The 18,612-nt window shown below is 58.4% G+C and overlaps 9 protein-coding genes across 9 annotated transcripts; 5 read left to right on the top strand and 4 right to left on the bottom strand.

The window, feature by feature from the left end:
• Nucleotides 1-2,682: 2,682 nt before the first annotated feature.
• Nucleotides 2,683-3,609, bottom strand: LTHEOB_9991 (Cytokinesis protein cyk3; the record flags this gene model as incomplete). The annotated part of the gene is made up of 1 exon (XM_035519639.1): nucleotides 2,683-3,609. One exon carries the CDS (start codon nucleotides 3,607-3,609, stop codon nucleotides 2,683-2,685), a length of 927 nt encoding a protein of 308 aa, XP_035368303.1.
• A 1,798-nt stretch (nucleotides 3,610-5,407) lies between these two features.
• LTHEOB_9992 (Carboxypeptidase cpdS) lies at nucleotides 5,408-6,683 on the top strand (the record flags this gene model as incomplete). Its single annotated transcript, XM_035519640.1, has 2 exons — nucleotides 5,408-5,772; nucleotides 5,822-6,683. 2 exons carry the CDS (start codon nucleotides 5,408-5,410, stop codon nucleotides 6,681-6,683), a joined length of 1,227 nt encoding a protein of 408 aa, XP_035368304.1.
• Nucleotides 6,684-7,397: 714 nt separating this feature from the next.
• LTHEOB_9993 (Inosine triphosphate pyrophosphatase) lies at nucleotides 7,398-8,219 on the bottom strand (the record flags this gene model as incomplete). Its single annotated transcript, XM_035519641.1, has 4 exons — nucleotides 7,398-7,466; nucleotides 7,521-7,582; nucleotides 7,647-7,959; nucleotides 8,040-8,219. 4 exons carry the CDS (start codon nucleotides 8,217-8,219, stop codon nucleotides 7,398-7,400), a joined length of 624 nt encoding a protein of 207 aa, XP_035368305.1.
• A 278-nt stretch (nucleotides 8,220-8,497) lies between these two features.
• Nucleotides 8,498-9,687, top strand: LTHEOB_9994 (UDP-glc gal endoplasmic reticulum nucleotide sugar transporter; the record flags this gene model as incomplete). The annotated part of the gene is made up of 2 exons (XM_035519642.1): nucleotides 8,498-8,610; nucleotides 8,667-9,687. The coding sequence occupies 2 exons, from the start codon at nucleotides 8,498-8,500 to the stop codon at nucleotides 9,685-9,687; spliced, it is 1,134 nt and encodes a 377-aa protein (XP_035368306.1).
• A 789-nt stretch (nucleotides 9,688-10,476) lies between these two features.
• LTHEOB_9995 (UDP-glc gal endoplasmic reticulum nucleotide sugar transporter) lies at nucleotides 10,477-11,184 on the top strand (the record flags this gene model as incomplete). The annotated part of the gene is made up of 1 exon (XM_035519643.1): nucleotides 10,477-11,184. One exon carries the CDS (start codon nucleotides 10,477-10,479, stop codon nucleotides 11,182-11,184), a length of 708 nt encoding a protein of 235 aa, XP_035368307.1.
• Nucleotides 11,185-11,673: 489 nt separating this feature from the next.
• On the top strand, nucleotides 11,674-12,665 carry LTHEOB_9996 (FAD binding domain-containing protein; the record flags this gene model as incomplete). The annotated part of the gene is made up of 3 exons (XM_035519644.1): nucleotides 11,674-11,904; nucleotides 11,981-12,163; nucleotides 12,255-12,665. The coding sequence occupies 3 exons, from the start codon at nucleotides 11,674-11,676 to the stop codon at nucleotides 12,663-12,665; spliced, it is 825 nt and encodes a 274-aa protein (XP_035368308.1).
• Nucleotides 12,666-12,813: 148 nt separating this feature from the next.
• LTHEOB_9997 (Ribonucleotide reductase large subunit) lies at nucleotides 12,814-15,296 on the bottom strand (the record flags this gene model as incomplete). The annotated part of the gene is made up of 3 exons (XM_035519645.1): nucleotides 12,814-15,009; nucleotides 15,064-15,221; nucleotides 15,278-15,296. 3 exons carry the CDS (start codon nucleotides 15,294-15,296, stop codon nucleotides 12,814-12,816), a joined length of 2,373 nt encoding a protein of 790 aa, XP_035368309.1.
• A 626-nt stretch (nucleotides 15,297-15,922) lies between these two features.
• On the top strand, nucleotides 15,923-16,982 carry LTHEOB_9998 (C2h2 type zinc finger domain protein; the record flags this gene model as incomplete). Its single annotated transcript, XM_035519646.1, has 2 exons — nucleotides 15,923-16,730; nucleotides 16,948-16,982. 2 exons carry the CDS (start codon nucleotides 15,923-15,925, stop codon nucleotides 16,980-16,982), a joined length of 843 nt encoding a protein of 280 aa, XP_035368310.1.
• A 3-nt stretch (nucleotides 16,983-16,985) lies between these two features.
• Nucleotides 16,986-18,518, bottom strand: LTHEOB_9999 (Regulatory protein; the record flags this gene model as incomplete). The annotated part of the gene is made up of 2 exons (XM_035519647.1): nucleotides 16,986-17,948; nucleotides 17,997-18,518. 2 exons carry the CDS (start codon nucleotides 18,516-18,518, stop codon nucleotides 16,986-16,988), a joined length of 1,485 nt encoding a protein of 494 aa, XP_035368311.1.
• Nucleotides 18,519-18,612: the final 94 nt, after the last annotated feature.

Consider the following 18,612-nt stretch of genomic DNA (forward strand, 5'->3'; position numbering starts at 1 on the left):
CTTCCTGACTATAACGGAGAAACTGATTTACAAGTGTACTCCGGTAAGTTGGATTAAAATACATGGTAAAGAGATGCTCACAGACTGCATAGTCTCGGATATGGATCGTGCAGTTTCTGGGAGTCTCATTGATCTCCCAAAGCGCCTGGACTACGGTTGCTCGACTGGAAACTGCACTTACACAGATTTTGTATCTCTCGGAGTCTGTCATACATGCGAAGATGTTTCAAGCATTTCGCCAACTTGTCTTCGTCCGCAGAGGGAATACAATCGGGACAATACCTCTTCAACATCGTTTTGTGCTCGCCTGAGATATGATACGCCTCAGAACATCACTTTTATCATCGAAAACGGCACGTACAACCGCCCCTACAACATGAGTAGGGAGATGAATTACACCATAATCCAATCTCACACACTAGCCCCTGAGGAACTGGTACCATATATCCCAAAGGATGATGTGGTCTGGGCCTCACAAGGAACTCAGAGCCCACGAATTCCCGATAAAGTACCACATTATACAACACCCACTTTGCTTCGGTTTGCAGTTGCTCAGCCAGTTCCCATTTCTGATGTCAAATATCAAGGAAACGACAAGTTCCCATCCACAGAAACAAGCATGCAGATGACGGAATGTCAACTTAATTGGTGTGCTAAGGTTTATGAAAAGGTCCATGTAGTAAGATCATGATGCTTCATAGGTCAACATCTAGCTAACTGATAGATAGGAGAATGGAGTTATCGTGCCCGGCGCTACTCACGACTTGAAGTTGAATCCTCTTAAAGGAAGTGGCTGTTGGATAAGGGCCTCGGCTGAGGACTTCGGCTCCTGCCAGGAGTTCGTTATATCCAACCCAGGATCACTTCCAAACTCCCTTTCAGGGTTTGCTTCCAGGACATTCACCATCGGCAACAAAGAGAAAGGAAATTTCTTCTTAGACCAACGAAACATTCTTGAGATACTCAACTTCTCCATCTACAATGGGTATCCCAGTCAACCTACTGAACAATCCCATCCAAGCAGATTCTTAATCAACAGGAACATCAGCGAGTTTACGGAGCGTCTTTCAGAGAGCATGACAAACTACATACGTATGGGTCCAGGATCAGTTCGCCATTATGGTTCAGCATTTCGAGACGAGACATTCATGATCGTGGACTGGCCCTGGTTCGCGTACCCTGCTGGGTGTGTTTTAGTCGCAATCCTCTACTTCACTGTGGCCGTTACTACACGAAAGAAGGATGGAGGCGTTTTGTGGAAATCGAGCTGCCTTCCACTGGTTCTGTATGGTATCCAGCACCGAACAGATAGGGTAGATGGGGTAGACCAAAGTTTGTTGGGGATCGAAACAATGGCAAGGGCTATACCAGCCCGGCTACACAGGAACGAGGATGGAGAAATAAGATTCCTTACAGCAAACGGGTGAGTTTCCAAAACTTTTTCAAGCTCCTGCTTTTGTGTGGTTCACTTAAATTGTGTATCGTCTCGGTCATACATGGGTAGAATTCGAAGAAATTTAAGTGTATCTGTATTCAAATAACATTGGTTACCTACACCAGTAACGGCATTTTCACCATCTATCTGCAGAAACAAATGATCTTTCCTTCCTTCAAAAAGGTTTCACATGCTATATCTACATAACAAGATAACTTCTAAAATTTTGAATATCCCAGCCCACCATCGAAGCTTCTATTCCAGTATCTTCGATATACTCCCTCCCAACCTTCGTCTCCATTCAAACTCGAGGTGGCATGTCCAAACATCAGCCCAAGTCTATCAACTAAAACATCAGATTTGTATGACAACACATTTAAAGAAGATATTATGCGCAATTGATCTGCAAGGGGTCTCAAAACTAACCACATTGATCAATCAGGCATTGACATTCATATGTTTCTTTATCTTCAAACCAGTGCGCAGAGGTTGGCTGCCGTTAATGTTCGAACGAGAAAAGTACGGATTGCCTCCGAAAAGAAAAAAAAGGAAAAAAAGTCTCCAATGTGATTTCTGGCCCCACTAAAGAGAAGGGTTAAAGAACTCAGGATGCATGCGATATTAATGGTCTCTTCGTCTGTGGTCCCTTAGGAAGTCTTTTTCGCACTCCGGAAATTTGCATTGAAATCTTTTCCCCTCATGATGCTCTCTATCGTGTCTTACGCAGTTGGAGACGGTTGGAAATTCTCTGTTGCAATATTTGCATCGTCTCTTTCGGTTCCTCGATGGTGACTGCTCTACGGGAGGCCCTCTGGTGGACGAAGCCATGGCCGAGGAATTGGTAACAAGCATAAATCTGGCACAAATTACCGAAAGAAGCAGGCCGAATGTTCAGGCTTCCCGCATGTGGCAGCGGGACGAGACGCAGATCAGGATGCCAGCAGACACAAGCTTCACTCAACTTGTTACCTTGTCACCACTTATCTATTGACTAAAGAGCGACATTATTTGCTACGTAATACTAAAGAAAAAAAAAGCCAAATCAAAGATGAGATCATGTCGAAGAAGAACCACTCCCGCTTCCAATCGGCACGCCAATGCCCTGCAGTCCCACTCGCCTCTTCATCCACCCCCTGCAACATCGCCATCGATTGTACCCCCATCACCAGTCACACCAGCCCATCTACCAACCCTATCAGCCCCGCGCTTCTAGCTAGCCGCCTGTTTGCCGGAAAAGCCGACAGCACTCAGTAAAGCACGCGAACCGGATCCACCGAGAGCAAGAAGCGGCCATCAACCAGCACATCGCCGCTAGCGACACTACCACTGCCAGCACCGCAGGCCTCTCCCACAGCAGCCAGCGTCGCACGGCACGCCGCCACATCACCACCCAGCCCACCACCGCCAAGCACCTGCACACCAACACGCAAGTGCGACGCACCCCCCCGCTCACCCTCCACATCAACCTTGACCTCCCACATCCTGAACTCCACGTCTCCCACCATCGGCTCCGCAAGCGCCTTGCAAGCATCCTCCGCCACCTGCTGCAGGCGCTTCGCCGACACGCTTACCTCCTGCGCGTAGCACGCAACCGAAGACCTGCCAACAGCAGCGGTGTCGACGTCGACGAGACGAATCGCGCGCTTCGCCGGCATGGGCGCGTACGAGCGCTTGCGGCGCGCGGCGCCGGCGAGCCCGAGCTCCCAGAGCGGCGCCGCAATGTCGACGTGGAAGCCGGCGCCGGACGGGATCCAGCTGATGAGGTTGCGCGAGCGCAGGTAGCGCAGGACGTGGTCGGAGGAGACTTGGACGCCGGAGCGGACGTAGAGGGCGTTGGGGGCGGGGCCGGCGTCGGCGCGGCGGGCGAGGAGGGGAGGAGCTGGGGCGGCGTCGCGGCGGGAGAGCGGGACGGGAGAAGCAGCCCTCAGAGAGAGGGGCGCCGCAGCCGCAGCAGCAGCAGCAGCAGCCGTGTCCCGGAGCGAGAGCGGGGCGGAAGAGGTGTCGCGGAGGGAGAGGGGTGCTGATGAGGCTGCGTCGCGACGGGACAGGGGAGCGGAGTCCCGAAGAGAGAGGGGGACAGCGTTCCTCAGGGACAACGGGGTGGCCTCGCGCAATGACAGAGGAGCGGAAACAGCGTCGCGCCTGGATAAGGGCGCAGAGGAAGCGTCTCGCATGGAGAGGGGGGCAGCATCGCGCAGTGACAGCGGCGTTGAGGCAGTATCTCTCAAAGAGAGAGGTGCGGCCTCCCGTAGGGACAGGGGAGCTGAAGTGGCATCCCGCATCGACAACGGTGCAGCATTGCGCAGAGACAAAGGAGCTGCCTCGCGCAAAGACAGTGGAGCAGCTTCGCGCAAAGACAGGGGAGTGGCCTCACGGAGAGAGAGGGGCGTAGCTTCGCGCAAAGAGAGGGGAGCTGAAGCGGTGTCTCGTAAGGACAGTGGAGCAGCCTCCCGTAGAGAAAGAGGAGCTCCAGCTTCCCTTAGTGATAGCGGCGCAGCTTCCCGAAGGGACAAAGGAGCGGCCTCACGTAAAGAAAGAGGAGCAGCCTCGCGCAGAGAAAGAGGAGCAGCCTCACGGAGAGAAAGAGGTGCTGATACCGCGTCCCTCCGGGACAGCGGTGCTGCTTCACGCAATGACAGTGGAGCCGAAGCCCCGCGGAGGGAAAGGGGTGCTCCAGCATCTCTGAGTGATAGCGGTACAGCGTCTCTCAGTGATAGTGGCAAAGCGTCCCTTAGGGATAGCGGCGCTGCTTCACGGAGAGAAAGAGGTGCTCCGGCATCCCTCAGTGATAAGGGTGCTGCTTCGCGCAACGACAATGGAGTCGAAGCCGTGTCTCGTAAGGAGAGCGGAGCAGCCTCGCGGAGGGAAAGAGGCGCTCCAGCCTCCCGGAGGGAAAGAGGCGCTCCTGCGTCCCTTAGGGATAGCGGGGCGGCTTCGCGGAGGGAAAGGGGTGCTGTAGCATCTCGCAATGATAGAGGCGCTCCAGCATCACGGAGAGAGAGGGGCGATGCCGCGGAGCCCCCTGACAGGACCAAGGTGGCAATAAAGAGGGGGAGTTCTGCATACCATATGTCAGTTATGTCGAAGTTCTTCTTTGGAACGTTGGGCAACTCACGATACATTTTTCCTGGCTTGGACGGCTGCTACGTAACCGTGCAAGCGTGTTCAAAGGAACATGTAACTATCTATGGGGACGAGAGGCGGCAGCGTCTTGCAGTCTTATCGACTACAGCAAGCCGACCATCTACTCTTGGCACGCTGTGATGTGTTAGGTGCGGGGTTGCTGTGGCGGAAGAAAGCTCTCTGCCTATCTCATTCGGGCCTATCGGATTGGGTAGTTGAAGGCCGGGGCCCACTGTCAGGAGGAGGAGCCTTAGGCTTCCTGCATGAGATGGTGAAGGAATTGCCGTGGCCCCCATGCATTGAGGCCTCCATTGCCCCCGCATTGCCTGACTCAAGCACCTGAATTGCATCCTTAGAAGCACAGTAACAAACGGTACTGCATGGTGGTTCACACGGCTCGGATATCATGACATGTTTTGGCGTCCCAGATTGTGGTTCCGAATTTCTTTCCCGTCACCCTGCCGTGGACTTGGCCGTCTGTCTCTCATGTTTGTCTTTCCGCTATTCCTCTTGCACTTGCCAGTTGTTTGGAGTGCCCCAACGCAGAACCCAGACCAGGGGGGTCCTAGACATGCAACAGGTAGTAGTGAATTTCTCACAGAACAGACCCTCCCATTCTCTGTGAATGGGTCAGCTCTACCAGATGTTGACTTCGATATTGGAGAAACATACTCTGGGCTGCTTCCGGTTGATGAAAGTGGCAAAGAACTTTTCTTCTGGTTTGCTCCCAGCCAAAATCCAGCAGCCGGTGATGAGATAACCATATGGCTCAACGGAGGGCCTGGGTGCTCGTCTCTCTACGGCTTCTTTCGAGAACAGGGTCCTGTACTCTGGCCACCCGGCAGCTACATGCCACTGTCGAATCCCTGGACTTGGGTCAACTTGACAAACATGGTCTGGATTGATCAGCCTGTTGGAACTGGATTCTCGCAGGGCACACCGAATGCCACTTCATCTGAAGATGCTGCTGTGCAGTTTCTCTCGTTTTGGAAGAACTTTGTGGACCTTTTTGGGTTACATGGCCGCAAGGTCTTCATCACTGGCGAGAGCTTTGCCGGACAATACGTTCCGTACATTGCCGCAGCTATGCTTGACCAAAACGACAAGTCTTACTTCAACGTTTCTGGAATCATGATTTACGATCCCAGTTTCGGATGGCCACAAATATCCAAACAGGTCCCTATTGTAGCGTTCACTGACGCTCATCAGCAGAGGTATGTCCCCGAATTTGCCTCAGTACCGTGGCCATACTAACATAGAAAGCTTCCCATTCAACGAAACTTTCAAGAAAGAAATCCACGAGAGAAGCTCTTCATGCGGCTACGACTCCTTCCTGTCAGAGGGTCTCTCATTCCCACCGACCGGCCCGCTGCCATCTCCCCCAGGCCTCGACTCCAACGGAACAGTCACGCAAGAATGCGACTTACTCTCCTCAATCTACACCGCCGCAGTAGCCCTCAACCCCTGCTTCAACATCTACGAAGCCGGCTCGCTCTGCCCCATCGCATGGGACGTCCTCGGCACCACCACCACCAACCCAGCCTCCTCCTCCTCTCACGTGCCCGCCGACACCTTCGTCGTCGCAGAGCCATACTTCAACCGCACCTCCGTCAAAGCCGCCATCCACGCGCCCCTCGACAGCACCTGGCACCTCTGCACGCCGACCCCCGTCATCGCCAACTTCACCGACCTTTCCCCGCCGTCCGGCCTGACTGGCGGCCCGCTGCAGCGCGTCGTCGAGGCCACGCGCAACGTCGTCGTCGCCCACGGCGCGCGCGACATGGTCCTGCTGAGCGCCGGCTCGCTGCTCACGCTGCAGAACCTGACGTGGGACGGCGCGCAGGGCTTCGGCGCGGCGCCGACGGCGTCGTTCTACGTCCCGAGTGCCCGGGGCGCCGGGAAGGCGGCGGGGGCGGGCGTGCTGGGCCGCTGGGTCTCGGAGCGCGGGATGACGTTCTGCACGGTGGAGCTGAGCGGGCACGAGGTGCCGGCGTATCAGCCCGCCGCTGCGTTTAGGCAGCTGGAGTTCTTGCTGGGGCGGATTGACGACCTCAGCGCTACGACGGGGTTTTCGACGGAGATGGGGGCGGAGGAGTTGGGGCTTGTAGAGGCGGACTGCTATTGAGGAATGTGCATTTTGATTTCGTCCTCTGGCCATAGGCGTGCTGGTGTTGTGATCTCGTATCCCCAGATGCACAGTCTTAGAGCTGAGCAGCAGCCCCGCGAGGGGTCTCTGCGGGAGTCCGCCCCCAGCGTTCACGACGAGCCAGGCTTCCTGCAGCAGCAGGCAAATTCTTCGGGGGGCCGGAAAGCTTCGCTGCACATATGGCATGCTCGGGGCCCCATATGAGAGCATTTTCTTTTTCGGCGCCCTGTACCCCACTTTCAACAACCACAATGCAGCTGCGCGCCCTTTGGGTATTCTTTCCCGCGCTTTCCACTGCTACAATGCGCATCAAACCCTGGCGCCCGCCCGACATGCTAACCACCGATAGGCGTGCAGTGGGACTTCCGATGGCGGTTCCAACGAGTATTGATGCGGGCCTGATCAAGATGGTTCGATTTGCCGCCCCTCCGGGTGTTTGTGCGGTGGGAGAGCTGTCAATGGGGCCCCGTCTCAGCGTTGTTGCTATGCACCTGACCAGTCACTCAACACCTAGGGAGGTTTTTACTGTGATGATGGATCTTCGTAGAGGTTCGAGAAAACTATCAAGAGTGAAGGGGCATCAGAGATCAATAGATCTGTTTCAATACCGGATGAATATAGATGAAGTTCTAAGAACAATGTAGATGTGGACACGATTTACAACCAATTCATCCTCTGCTAGACCTATCATAATCAGTCCGTCGCACCTTCCAGCCACTGTCGTAGCTTCTGTAGAGCCCTGTACCTATCTGACACTTGGTTCTACAACAAATGAGAAGCTGGTCTTGTCTGTAGAGTGGGTAGCGTCTGACGTACCTTGAACATCGGGTCCATCTCCGCAAAGGTCTGACCCTCATGCTCGAAGATCGGGTCGTACGCTGGGAGGATGTGCTTGTCAGCTCCTTCTGTCGGAGCAGGAAAACTCCAATCTCGCTCACGCACCAAAACCATTGCTCCCCCTTGGTGGCACAATCGTGCCAGTACATCGTCCCTCGAAGATCACGGGTTCCTCTCCTGGTCCCCGGCAGTACGCAAGGGTGCAAACCGACGTGGCAGACTTGTCTTCGTACGCAGCCAGAAGGTTGCGCAGGCCGTCGTTGCCGACAGCCGAGAAGAACGGACGGCTGGGCGGGCGATTGGGCGTCAGGCAGGCGGAAGCGGGCAAGAGTGGGATGACGTACATGTAAGGTCCTGGCATGCCGTTCAGTGCGTGGAACTCCAAGGCCGTATCCTCAACGAGCGCTGGGCCATTGACCTGTCAGGGTAGAACTGTCAGCAGGGCCTCCCACGCCCACCTCCGCTGTGCCTGAAAAAAAAAAAGAAAAAAAAACGCACGGCAATGGCGGCGCGCCTGCACTTGTCCGCGGCGATGTCCCGCGGGGTGCCCTGGATTTCCAATACGTCCACGGATTGGCTGCGCAGCTCGACGCAGCCGCGAAGGATCGCAGTCGCTTCTGCGAGCTTGTTGCGGTTGCTCGTGATGAAATTCAGCACGCGGGGCCGATTTGCTGACATGATTCGCCGGGTGTATCTCGAATATGGGTTGGTGGAGGGAAGGCGAGCGTTGCGAGAAGCACGGCACGTTGGATAAGGCGACGGGCGGCCCGAGGGCCTGGCCGGGGTAGAGAGCAGGCATGTCGTGGAAGATGCATGCAAGGGGCCAGATCGCCGGGTTGGACCGGCGCGAGCACTCCAGCAACGATTGCCGGGTGCTTTGTTTTATGTACTCAACAACACTGCACAGTAGACGTACGACCGGCAAACAAAGGCTCCAACGACAGTATACCCACGCTATGCTCTATACGAACCCAATTGTGTCACGCTTGAAGGCGGTTCAGCCGTCCAGGGATCGCATTCGGCAGGCACGCGACTTATCGTCTTTGGCTGGAGGCTATTTTGTTTTCTAGTGAGTGCTATCGTAATGAAAGATTTCGTAGTCCAAACGCTAATGTTGAATACCAGTCTGGCCTCATCCGTATACCAGGAGCGTGTCTTCACCAAACCCTACCCGAACACAGGGCACTTCAGATTTCCGGTTGTCTTCAACACAATCCAATCCTTGTTCAACGCCGTGGCCGCCAGCCTCTACTTAGTCCTGCATGCTCGAAAGTCAACTGAATTCAAGCTCGAGAAACCCGCCCTTGCGAGCGTTGCTCCGTTGATGTTCATCAGCTGGGCGAGCAATTTCGGCTCTCAGTTCGGCACTGCCTCGCTGCGCTACGTCGACTATTCTGCCCTGGTGGTCTCCAAATCGTGCATGCTCTTGCCCGTAGTATCTCTCAACGTCATCTTCTTGCGCAAGCGATATCCAATCTCCCGATATGCACTTTTCCTCGCAGTCACCCTGGGCTTGTTGCTTGTCACACTCGAGAGCCCTTTCGCCCTGGCTGCGATCGGCAGCCTGAGCGGGAGCCACAGAGATCACCTTTTCGGTCTCTCGCTACTTCTAATCAACCTTTTCCTGGAAGGCTCCACCTACATTGTCCTGGAGCACGTTGTCAGTTCTCCCGCCATCTACGGTGGCCTCAGGGGCCCCCAGCGGATGCTGGCTCAGAACATCGTCGCCACTTTATTCACGGCGCTCTACCTAGTCGGAGTCCAGTTTCTACCGGAAGCCATCCTGCCAGCCATGGCGCATGAGAGCAGAGGAGAACTCTTGATGGCTCTACGCTTTGTTGTGCAGCAGCCTGCAGTACTCTATGACATAGTCGGGTATGCTGTGCTTGGCGCCGCGTCACAGCTGCTTCTCTTCGTGGCATTTCCTAGCTTCTCAAGCCTTGTTCAAATGAATATTCGCGTGGTTAGGAAGACACTCTCAATGCTTATGAGCATCCTGTGGTTCCAGAAAACCCCCACAGAGTGGCAGTGGCTGGGCTTGGTCCTCGTCTTTGGCGGAGCCATGGTGGAGGGCTGGTTGCAGAGAGTGGAGCACCTACGGCAGCAAGAGCAAGAGATGAAATTTAGAGAGAAGAAGGTGCTGTAGATACTATGGGTTCCATATCTATCATGAGATTAAGTACATACTTCACTGAAGACAGCTCTCATGTATGCCCATTTTCATTGCGGAAACGACCCATGCGATTTATCAATGATAACGATTATTATCATGATGAATCAAATTTTGCTCCATATAATATAGAACCTATCGTGGGACCTATAGATTGATTCATCCATCATCACTCTACAGTTCGCATCCGGACGGTTTTACTGACGGAGGTGCACCTGTGGCGGCTACTTCAGAATGCAACGCCGACAGTAGACCCGAGGTCGCAAGTGAGCTGGGTAGAGGTCTCCAATTGCTGTGCCTTGAAAAACTTTGTATTTGTCAGACGCAGAATTAGCGGCCTTGGAGCTTGTGCAAGTGTTGCAGTGCTGGCAATCGCCGCTTAGGGTAACAGTACCACACCGCCGATCAGGCTTCCCGCAGCATTCAGGCTTCCAGCCGTTGAACGGAGGGAGACTCGATCATTGACTACTGGCAACCGAATGCTTGGGCTTCCAATGACGAGATGGCGTGATGTACTGAGAACGGCGCGATAGGGACTGGTCAGTCCACAGAGGCACAGCATTACTCACACTCGAGCTTACTTCATGGCGAACTGTGCAATTGAGACACGCTATTGCTTCGTGTGCTTCCACTGATCGAAACTCGTCAGCCACATCAAGAGGGCGTCTGATAACACCAATTTTAAGACGATTTTACACTGCGTGAATAGCCCTCACCTTCAAGCTATCTGACAAAGCTATACTGACGTCCAAGACAGCAGAGAAAATGCTCTTCGCCACAAAGCAAGGCTACGGGAAACTCCCCACCACCAGCGACGAAGACCTAGCCTCTGACAAGCCATCACGGTCCTACATGCCCGCACGCCGCCATCTCCTCGCCGTCTTCTCCATCACGCTCGCCCTCTTCGCAGCGCTAGGCCTAGGCTACACAGCCGGCATCCACCAGGGCGCCGCCCACCACCACCACCAGCCAACTCCATCCACCAACGCCCCCCCTCGCGTCCTCGAAGAAGAGAAACTCCACTGCGGCAACAGCGTCGACGAAGCGCTCGCACGCAACTGCACCTTCGACCGGCTAACACTAATGTGGCTGCCACGCGCGTGCGACCGGTCGAGCGACGATGCATACCGCTCCTTCCACAACGACACGTTCGAGTACTGGCGCGGCGATGCCGCTCACGACAGCGCCAACAGAGATCCCGTCACCGATTTCTCCCGCGAGACGGCCGACGTCGGGTTCTGGGGCCCGCAGCGCCAGCACCTGGCGCACTGCGCCTTCATGTACACGCGCGTCGCGCGGGCCGTCGGCGGCGACGACGTGTACGACCGCAAGGTGTGGTCGGAGGACCACGCACACCACTGCGCGAAGGTGCTGCTGAAGTGGGCGCTCGAGGCGCCCGGTGTGGAGGAGTCGGTGGAGTGGGCGCATGTGTCGTTTGGGAGTTGTTGGCAGAGGAGGGTGCCTAGGCTGTGATGGGGTTACTGGGGTTGCTGGGATTCGTAGATAGATGATGATGATGATGACATGGCGCTAATGCAAACTGTCCTGTCCCCCATCGTACTCCGTATTTCGCGCCACTTTGAATGCTGTCGTTGGGCGGAAATAAGTCCGGACGATGCAGGGCTGGGGGTTTGGAGTTTCGATGGCCGCCCCGCACCTGGTCGCGTTGCTGTTGAGTGGGGGGGAAGCTGTCGTGTGTCTACCTGCCGCATTCGGGACGAGGGCCGATCCTAGCGTTGACATGAGCTTATCCGACCCTGCAGCAGGGGCTTGCCCCAATGCAAGCCTTGTTAGCTGCTAGGCAGCAAGGCTTGGGAATCAGGCTTCCTGCAGCACGCAGTGACTACACCAATGGGCTGTAAGGCGCCATCTTTGCGATGTATGGGATAACCGAACATTCATTGAGCCGTCTCGCTCGCTCGCTCGCCGGAGAGATGCTCTCCGAGTACACTCAATCTCACCATGCTTTTGCTGGCTGCTCTGACGCTACTCCTCATCCCAGTCCGGTCCCAGACGGCGGATAGCAATGCCACGGCCAACAGCAACCCGGCACACCCAACACTCGCCGAGTTCAGAGAGGCGTCGTACACGTTCTTCTCGCGCATGCGGGACGCGGGCTACGGCCAAACGTCAGCCGTCGTCTTCGGCGCCGCCTCCATCAAGAACCACTTCCCGGACTTCCGCTCCACGCCGGTAAGTCCGTCCCGTGCCGTCCCGTCCGGCCCGCCCGCCCCCCTGGCACACCTTTCTCACACACACAATCGTATAGGACCTGGACTTGGTCATCTTCGAGCCCTACGACCTCCGCCTCGACACCATCCTCGAGGCCATGGTCGCCGGCAGCGGCGGGAAGCTAAGCTGGGAGAACGACAAGGAGCTGCTGTACTACAACGGCGAGCAGCCGCCTGGTGGGCGCCGCGTGCACCTGGACGCCGGGTACGTAGATTTCGGCGTAAGTGTTGCCCTCCCCCCACTTTTGCACCCCCGGCACCCTTGCCAGTAGCAGCGGGGACCAAGAACTCACTTTTTTTTTTGATGTTCAGGAGCTCTACGGCACCGGTATGACGTCGTCGGCGGCCGCAGCGGATACGGTGACGTCGGCAGACGCGGTGCCGTACGCGACGCCGGAGGAGATGTTCATCATCAAGATCTGCGCAGCGCGGTCGCGCTCGGCGCTGGCGAAGTCGCTGCAGGACGTCGCCGACGCTGAGTTCATCGCGGAGCGCGTGGCGGGCCCCGTGCTGCAGCTGGTCGGGGATCCGCCGGAGAAGGCGGTCGAGTGCCTCAAGGCGTTCCTGCCGCGATCCAAGTACCCCAGGGAGTGGTGGTTGAAGAAGCTCGGAGTCGGTTCGCTGGAGTACTGCCGGACGGACGGAGGCTATGTTCAGCGGGAGATGGGAAGGGTGAAGGACGTGTGTTGGGGCAATGCGGTGCTGCTGGAGGGTCAACTGTAGTGTGGTGGTGGTGGTGCGAGGTCTGCAGGCTTCAGATTCAAGGAGGAAAAATCCATCATAAACATATGTACAAACCCTGAACTTGCTTGTCACACCCTTACGCTGCGCGTCAGCCAGGATTCTCGTAGGAAAAGAAAGGGAACGGCACCTACACAACCGCAGTAGAAATGCTGTGAGACATCAAAACAGCATACGTCCCCCGCGCTGCAGCCGCCGTGGACTCATCCGCCCGCCTTCCAGCCCGAACAGCAGCCCCCCGCTCCGCCACCGTCTTCTTCCTACCGCCGCCGCCGCCGCCGCCGCGCATCTCCACGCCCTCCATCACCTCACGCACCGCGCGCGCCACCTCCTGCGCCTCAGGCACCAGCCGCTCCGCACCTCCTCCACGCAGGCCACTACACCCCGTCTTCAACCCAGCACGCCAGCCGAAGAAGTGCATAGCCGCGACCTTGGCGGACGTTGCGTGAGGCATGGCTACATCGACCGTCTGCGACTGATCCACGAACGGCGCGCGGTCAGCCGCCAGCTGCAGCACGGCGCGCTGGCCCATCTCGCCCGCCGTCGCGTAGAGCTGCTTCATGGACGAAGGTAGGCCTTCTAGTTCGCGCACCGAGCCTCCATCCGCGATGATGCGCGCGCGCACGTCTGCCGTCCACAGGCCCTGCGCTGCGAGGGCGCGCACGAGGGGCCGGGAGAAGGCGTGGTAGCGTCCACCGCGGAGGAGGCGCACGTGCGAGGGCGCGGAGCCTAGCGACGACGACGAGGACGACTCGCTGCTGCCGCAGGGCAGGGCGACGAGGACGGCGTTCCGCACGCCGTAAGCGGCGATGTCGGCTTTGAGCTGGTTCCAGTCCCACTGCTCTGTGGGCACGACGGTGGTGGCGTCGTCCCACAGGTCGTACTGGAGGCAGCCGCTGGCGACGGGGCTGCCCGCGTACGAGGCGTGCGGCGTGCCGGCGGCCTGGGCTAGGCGCGTCGACGCGGTCAGGGCGGCGTGGTAGATGGTTTCGAAGATGCGGACGTTGAGGTGGCGGGCTGGCGCCGAGTCGTAGGGTAGGCCGAGCGCGATGAAGGTGTCGGCGAGGCCGAAGGCGCCGACGCCTAGAGGCCGGTCGCGCTGGATTGCTTCTGGTACAGCGTCATCGTCGAGCATGCGGTCGAGGCTGCGTGTGAGGAGCTGTGTTGCGTGGTGGAGGCCGTCGAAGTCGAACTCGGCGGCTGACGAGACGAAGGCTGGTAGGTGTAGTGCTGCTTGTGCGCATGACGAGGCCACACCGGGCGCCGCCGATAGCATCAGCTCCGACCGCAGGCCCGAGCCGCGGACCGGGCCGAGGTGCTGTTGGTTGCTCTTTCTGTTGCAGGCGTCCTTGTACAGCACGCTCGGCCCGCCCGTATCCAGCTGAGCCTCGACAATGGCCGTCCACAGCTCCCGCGCCTTGACCGTGCGGCGGCCGCATCCCTCGCTCTCGTACCGCTCGTACAGCTCGTCGAACTCGGCCCCGTAGCAGTCGGCCAGCCCGAGGCACTCGGCCGGGCACATCAGCGTCCAGTCAAGATCCGCGTGGACGCGCCGCATAAACAGGTCCGGCACCCACAGCGCGTAGCGCAGGTCCCGCGCGCGCAGCTCCTCCTTGCCGAAGCTGCGGCCCAGGTTGAGGAAGTCGAAGACGTCCGCGTGCCACGGCTCCAGGTAGACGGCGAGGCTTCTTTCCCGGCCGGCGAGGCGCGCCGTGTCGTTGAAGACGCGCAGCATGGGCACGACGCCCTTTGCCGTCCCGTCGGTGCCGGCGATGTGCGAGCCGTTGGCGCGGACGCGCGAGACGCTGAGCCCGACGTCGCTGCCGCCGCCGCGCGCCAGCGTCTGCGCGCACGTCTTGAGGGTGCTGAAGATGCCGTCGACGCTGTCGTCCGCGATGTCGAGCGCGAAGGAGGGGAGGAGTTGGCTGGGTAGAGGGAGTAGGAAGTGTCCTTTTGACATGGCGGCGTACGTCTGGATAGCGCCGGCGACGTCGCTGCCGTGCACGCTCACGGCTGTGCGCATGAGCATGTGCTGAGGCCGCTCGCCGGGCAGCAGGCGGGGTTTCACGAGCTCCTCAAAGGTAAAGTAGTCGTACTCCTCGTCCCTGCCGTGCACTATTGCCGAGTCCAGGTCTTCGGCGTGCAGTTGGACATTGCGGAACACTTCCTCGGAAACCAGGGGCGCAGGCTTGTTGTGGTACAAGTCCGAGATGACTGAGGAGAAGCGCTTCTTGGTCTGTTTGTGAAGGCTCGATATGGAAATCCGGGCTGCGAGTATACCGTAGTCAGGGTGTGCTCCCACCAAGGACGCAGCCGTCTCGGCGGCCTGTGCGCGTTGTCAGCCGCATGGGTTCCTTGCAGATGGCGGCGTTTGCCTCACCAGATCCGAAAGTTCGCTGCTGTGAATGTCATTCTGAAGAGAATCCGCCACCCGGCGTGATACTGCCCCGGCTTGCACGTACTGGTGGTGCAACCCAAACGTAAATTTTGATATGCAACCATCGAGCTTGTGCAATGAGAAACGTTCACTGCGTCCGTCTATGCTCGTGTAAGCGCCGGTCCGGAGCAGTTCCCGGCGGGTCCAGTGCACATACCTCGCTTGATGACGTACATGCTGAGCTTGTTTTTGGCCAGCGCAATGAGTATCTACGTTGATGGTCTGCGCGCAGGCGGGGTGCCCTCCGTGCATATTGATCCTGAAGCATTGTTCAAGTAGCCAGCACAAGTGTTGCGGGCAATGGACCACAGCCCCCACCGAATGCGTGTCTGCTTACGGTTCAGGCCTCATGGCGCAATATTCGAACAGGCGGCCTCATGCAATAATGTCATGATGATAATGCATTGCTTCACCCCGCGGATAACGAACCGCAGGTGGCTTGCAGTACTCCGATGTGGGGGCTGGATCCTTCGCGGCGCCAGGCGCCGGGAGGCGCATCCTTCCGAGACCAGGGCCGACTACACCCCATCTTTGGAGAGACGTGCCTTTTGGAGTTTGTTCTTGCGCAGTGCCCCGCAGATGACGGTAGGATGTTGATCCCGGCAATCAACCATTCAGGCGACTTCAACGCTCGTGGAGAGCTCTGTGGAATGAATCAATCCTTTTCCCCGGTATCAAAGTGAACCAGTAGCAGGTTCAGAGACTCAATCTGGAATATCGTCCTCCAGCTCTATCACGAAACGCGACCACCTGCTTAAATTAGCCCCTCACCATTCGGCATCGACAGCTCAAAGCAGCCACAATGGCAGCAACCACAGCAGCAGCAACCAGGCCCCGGAGGCCTTGGTCCGCGCTCCCGCTCTTCGCCCGCATCGAAGCGCCGCAGCAGCAGCTCCCACCCATCAGCGATGCGGCGAGCATCTTCCGCGACTTCTCGTGGCCAGACGGCTCTGCGGTTGCGTTGTCGTCTTCGTCCGGCTTCAACACGCTCGACCAGGCGCCGCCGCCGCCGCTCTCGTCAATAACGACGACACCAAGCCCCGTTGCAGCAGCAACATTGTTATCGTCAACGTCTCCCACCGCCCCACTACCCCGACCGCGGCTCCAGCGCCATCGAGCGGCCAGTAGCAGCCATAGCAGCCGTTCCACGGACGACGGCCCCGGCGCCTCGTCGATCGAGGGCGCACCGGCACCAGCACCGGCACCAGCACCAATACCACTCGGAGACGCGGCCACAGAAGACGCCCACTCCTCCTCCGAGCAAGCAGCAAACTCATCCGCAGCCGTCCTCGCCGCCCTCGGCATACCACTGCCGCCCCTCAACAGCTCCTCTTCCTCCTCTTCTTCCCCGCCGCCGAGGGCCTGGCGCTGCGCTTTCCCCGGCTGCTCGTCGCGCGTGGCCTTCACGCGCGGGTGCGACCTGCGCAAGCACCACCGGCGGCACTCGCAGCGCTGGTTCTGCCGCGTCGACGCTGCGTGTCCGCGGTCGGCGGGTCGCGGTGCTGGTGGGGGCGGAGGAGGTGATGACGATGATGCGGGACGGCGGTGGTGGTTTGCTAGCAAGAAGGATCGGGATAGGCATGAGGCGAAGCATTGTCCGAGGATACGGTGTTCGTGGCGTGGTGGTGAAGAGGAGGGAGGGGGGTGCGGGAGGGTGTTTAGTCGGTTGGATAATATGAAGGATCATGTGAGGAGGGTGCATGGGCAATCAGGATGATGATGATGATTTTATGGCGGTGAGGATGACGGGTAGATGACAGGGTTTGTGGAGGAGGGCGGCGTAGAATGTTGTACCTTGCTCGGCCGGCCGCTCCCCCCCAATCGCAGTGCCGGGCACCCCACCTGGAAATGAGCTCCTCTGATTGTCAGATCAGGAGGACCGGCGCTCCGTGCAGCTGTATCGCGCCGTCCCAGCTGCTGGGCAGGGGCAAGCCGTTCCTCCTCTTCCGCCAAATCTCCTCCATCACCTCCAGCGCGGCGCGGCACCGCAGCAGCGCCGGGTCGCCACCTTCATCACCGTCGCTGCTACTTCCTCCTTCTCCCGCCGTCGCCTCCGCCCTTGCGAGCATGCGCCTAAACCCCTCTTCCTGGTGCGGCTCAGCCAAGCACCCAGTCACGCAAAACGGCCACGCCAGGTGCCGCAGCAACCGGGCATCCGGCAGCGCCTCGAGCGCCGCAACCGTGGCCCCGACATTCGCACGCACCTCGTCGAGCGCCGGGTTGAAGCCCGACACGACGACGTGCAGGTACGACAGCGCGGCCAGCGCGAAGACGTGCGTCGTGCAGAAGACGCGGGCAGCCCTGCGGCGCGGGTCGAGGGCGGCGAAGCGCGTCGCGAGCGAGTCCGTCGCGCCGAGGCTGGCGGCGGCGGTGGACGTCAGCTGCGTCTCGATGGCGGCGGCGCGGGCGGCGAGGTCGCGCAGGCTGAGGCGGTGGGTGCGCTGCTGGTCTTTTTTCCAGCGGTCGAGCGCGGCGATGGCGAGGATGTGCGAGAGGACCCAGTTCGCGCAGCCGGTGAGCTGGTCGAGTTGGATGATGGTGGCGTGGGTGGAGAGGAGGTGGCTGTGGGAGTGGAAGATCGGGGTGGTGCCGGTCGAGATGCGGGATAGCGCGTCGATCCAGATGAATGCTGTGGTGACGAATTTTAGGGCGGCGGAGCTTTCGTAGGATAGCGGTCGGTCGGAGGAGGACGGTGGGACGGGGACGGCGGTCCAAGAAGCAGTGTCGGATGAGGCAGGCTGCGCCTCTACGAACTCGGCGAGGGTTATGAGCAGCGGCGCCGCCATGTCCAAGGAGCTTGTCCAGTACTCTACTCCGGTCTCCAGTGACTGCAGCACTGTTAGCGAGCCGCTTGGGTGAACGGGCATGGGACATACGTCAAGACTCAACATTTGCATCATGCATGCCAGAGCATTGACAGTGGCTCGTATGTTGTGAGGGCTTCCACTCGTTGTCAGGGAAAGCACGCAGGCTTGCAGTTCCTCCATGGCAATGGGCCGATGCTTCATTTCTTCTTCCCGCCATAGTTCATGCACCCCGGAGACTTCGTCTTGTGGAAGTAAGAGCTTCGAGTACCTGGCAGCAAGACTGAGCGTGGCGTAGTAGGTGGGCTTCGTGGAAGTCAGCAGGGAAAGCAGCCAGGTCCGGCCTCCGGCGGACAGTGGAGGCTCATAGGCCGGGAATTGGAGCCGGAATCCATGGTCCAAGTACAACATGAGGAGACTCGTTTCTCGTTCCAGAGAGCTGTCAGGCAGGCCAAGAGACCCGGGCTCCTCCGTCAGTGATCCGTGCAATGGTTCGCCGACCACCGAAAGGCCCTCAACGGCATAGCCATGGAACGCGAATTGCGACTCGTGAGAAAGCGTCGTCTCTATATCAGCCGTCGTCCAGTGGTACATGGCTTGCTGTGTTCAATGGTCGGTGTCTGATTCACTGAGGAAGCGTTGGTCTTCGTCGACCATCCTCGTTATACAAAGTGCAGCGCGGTGCCTG

Source organism: Lasiodiplodia theobromae, assembly GCF_012971845.1.
Source record: "Lasiodiplodia theobromae strain AM2As chromosome Unknown scaffold_35, whole genome shotgun sequence".
Classification (NCBI taxonomy): Eukaryota; Fungi; Ascomycota; class Dothideomycetes; order Botryosphaeriales; family Botryosphaeriaceae; genus Lasiodiplodia; species Lasiodiplodia theobromae.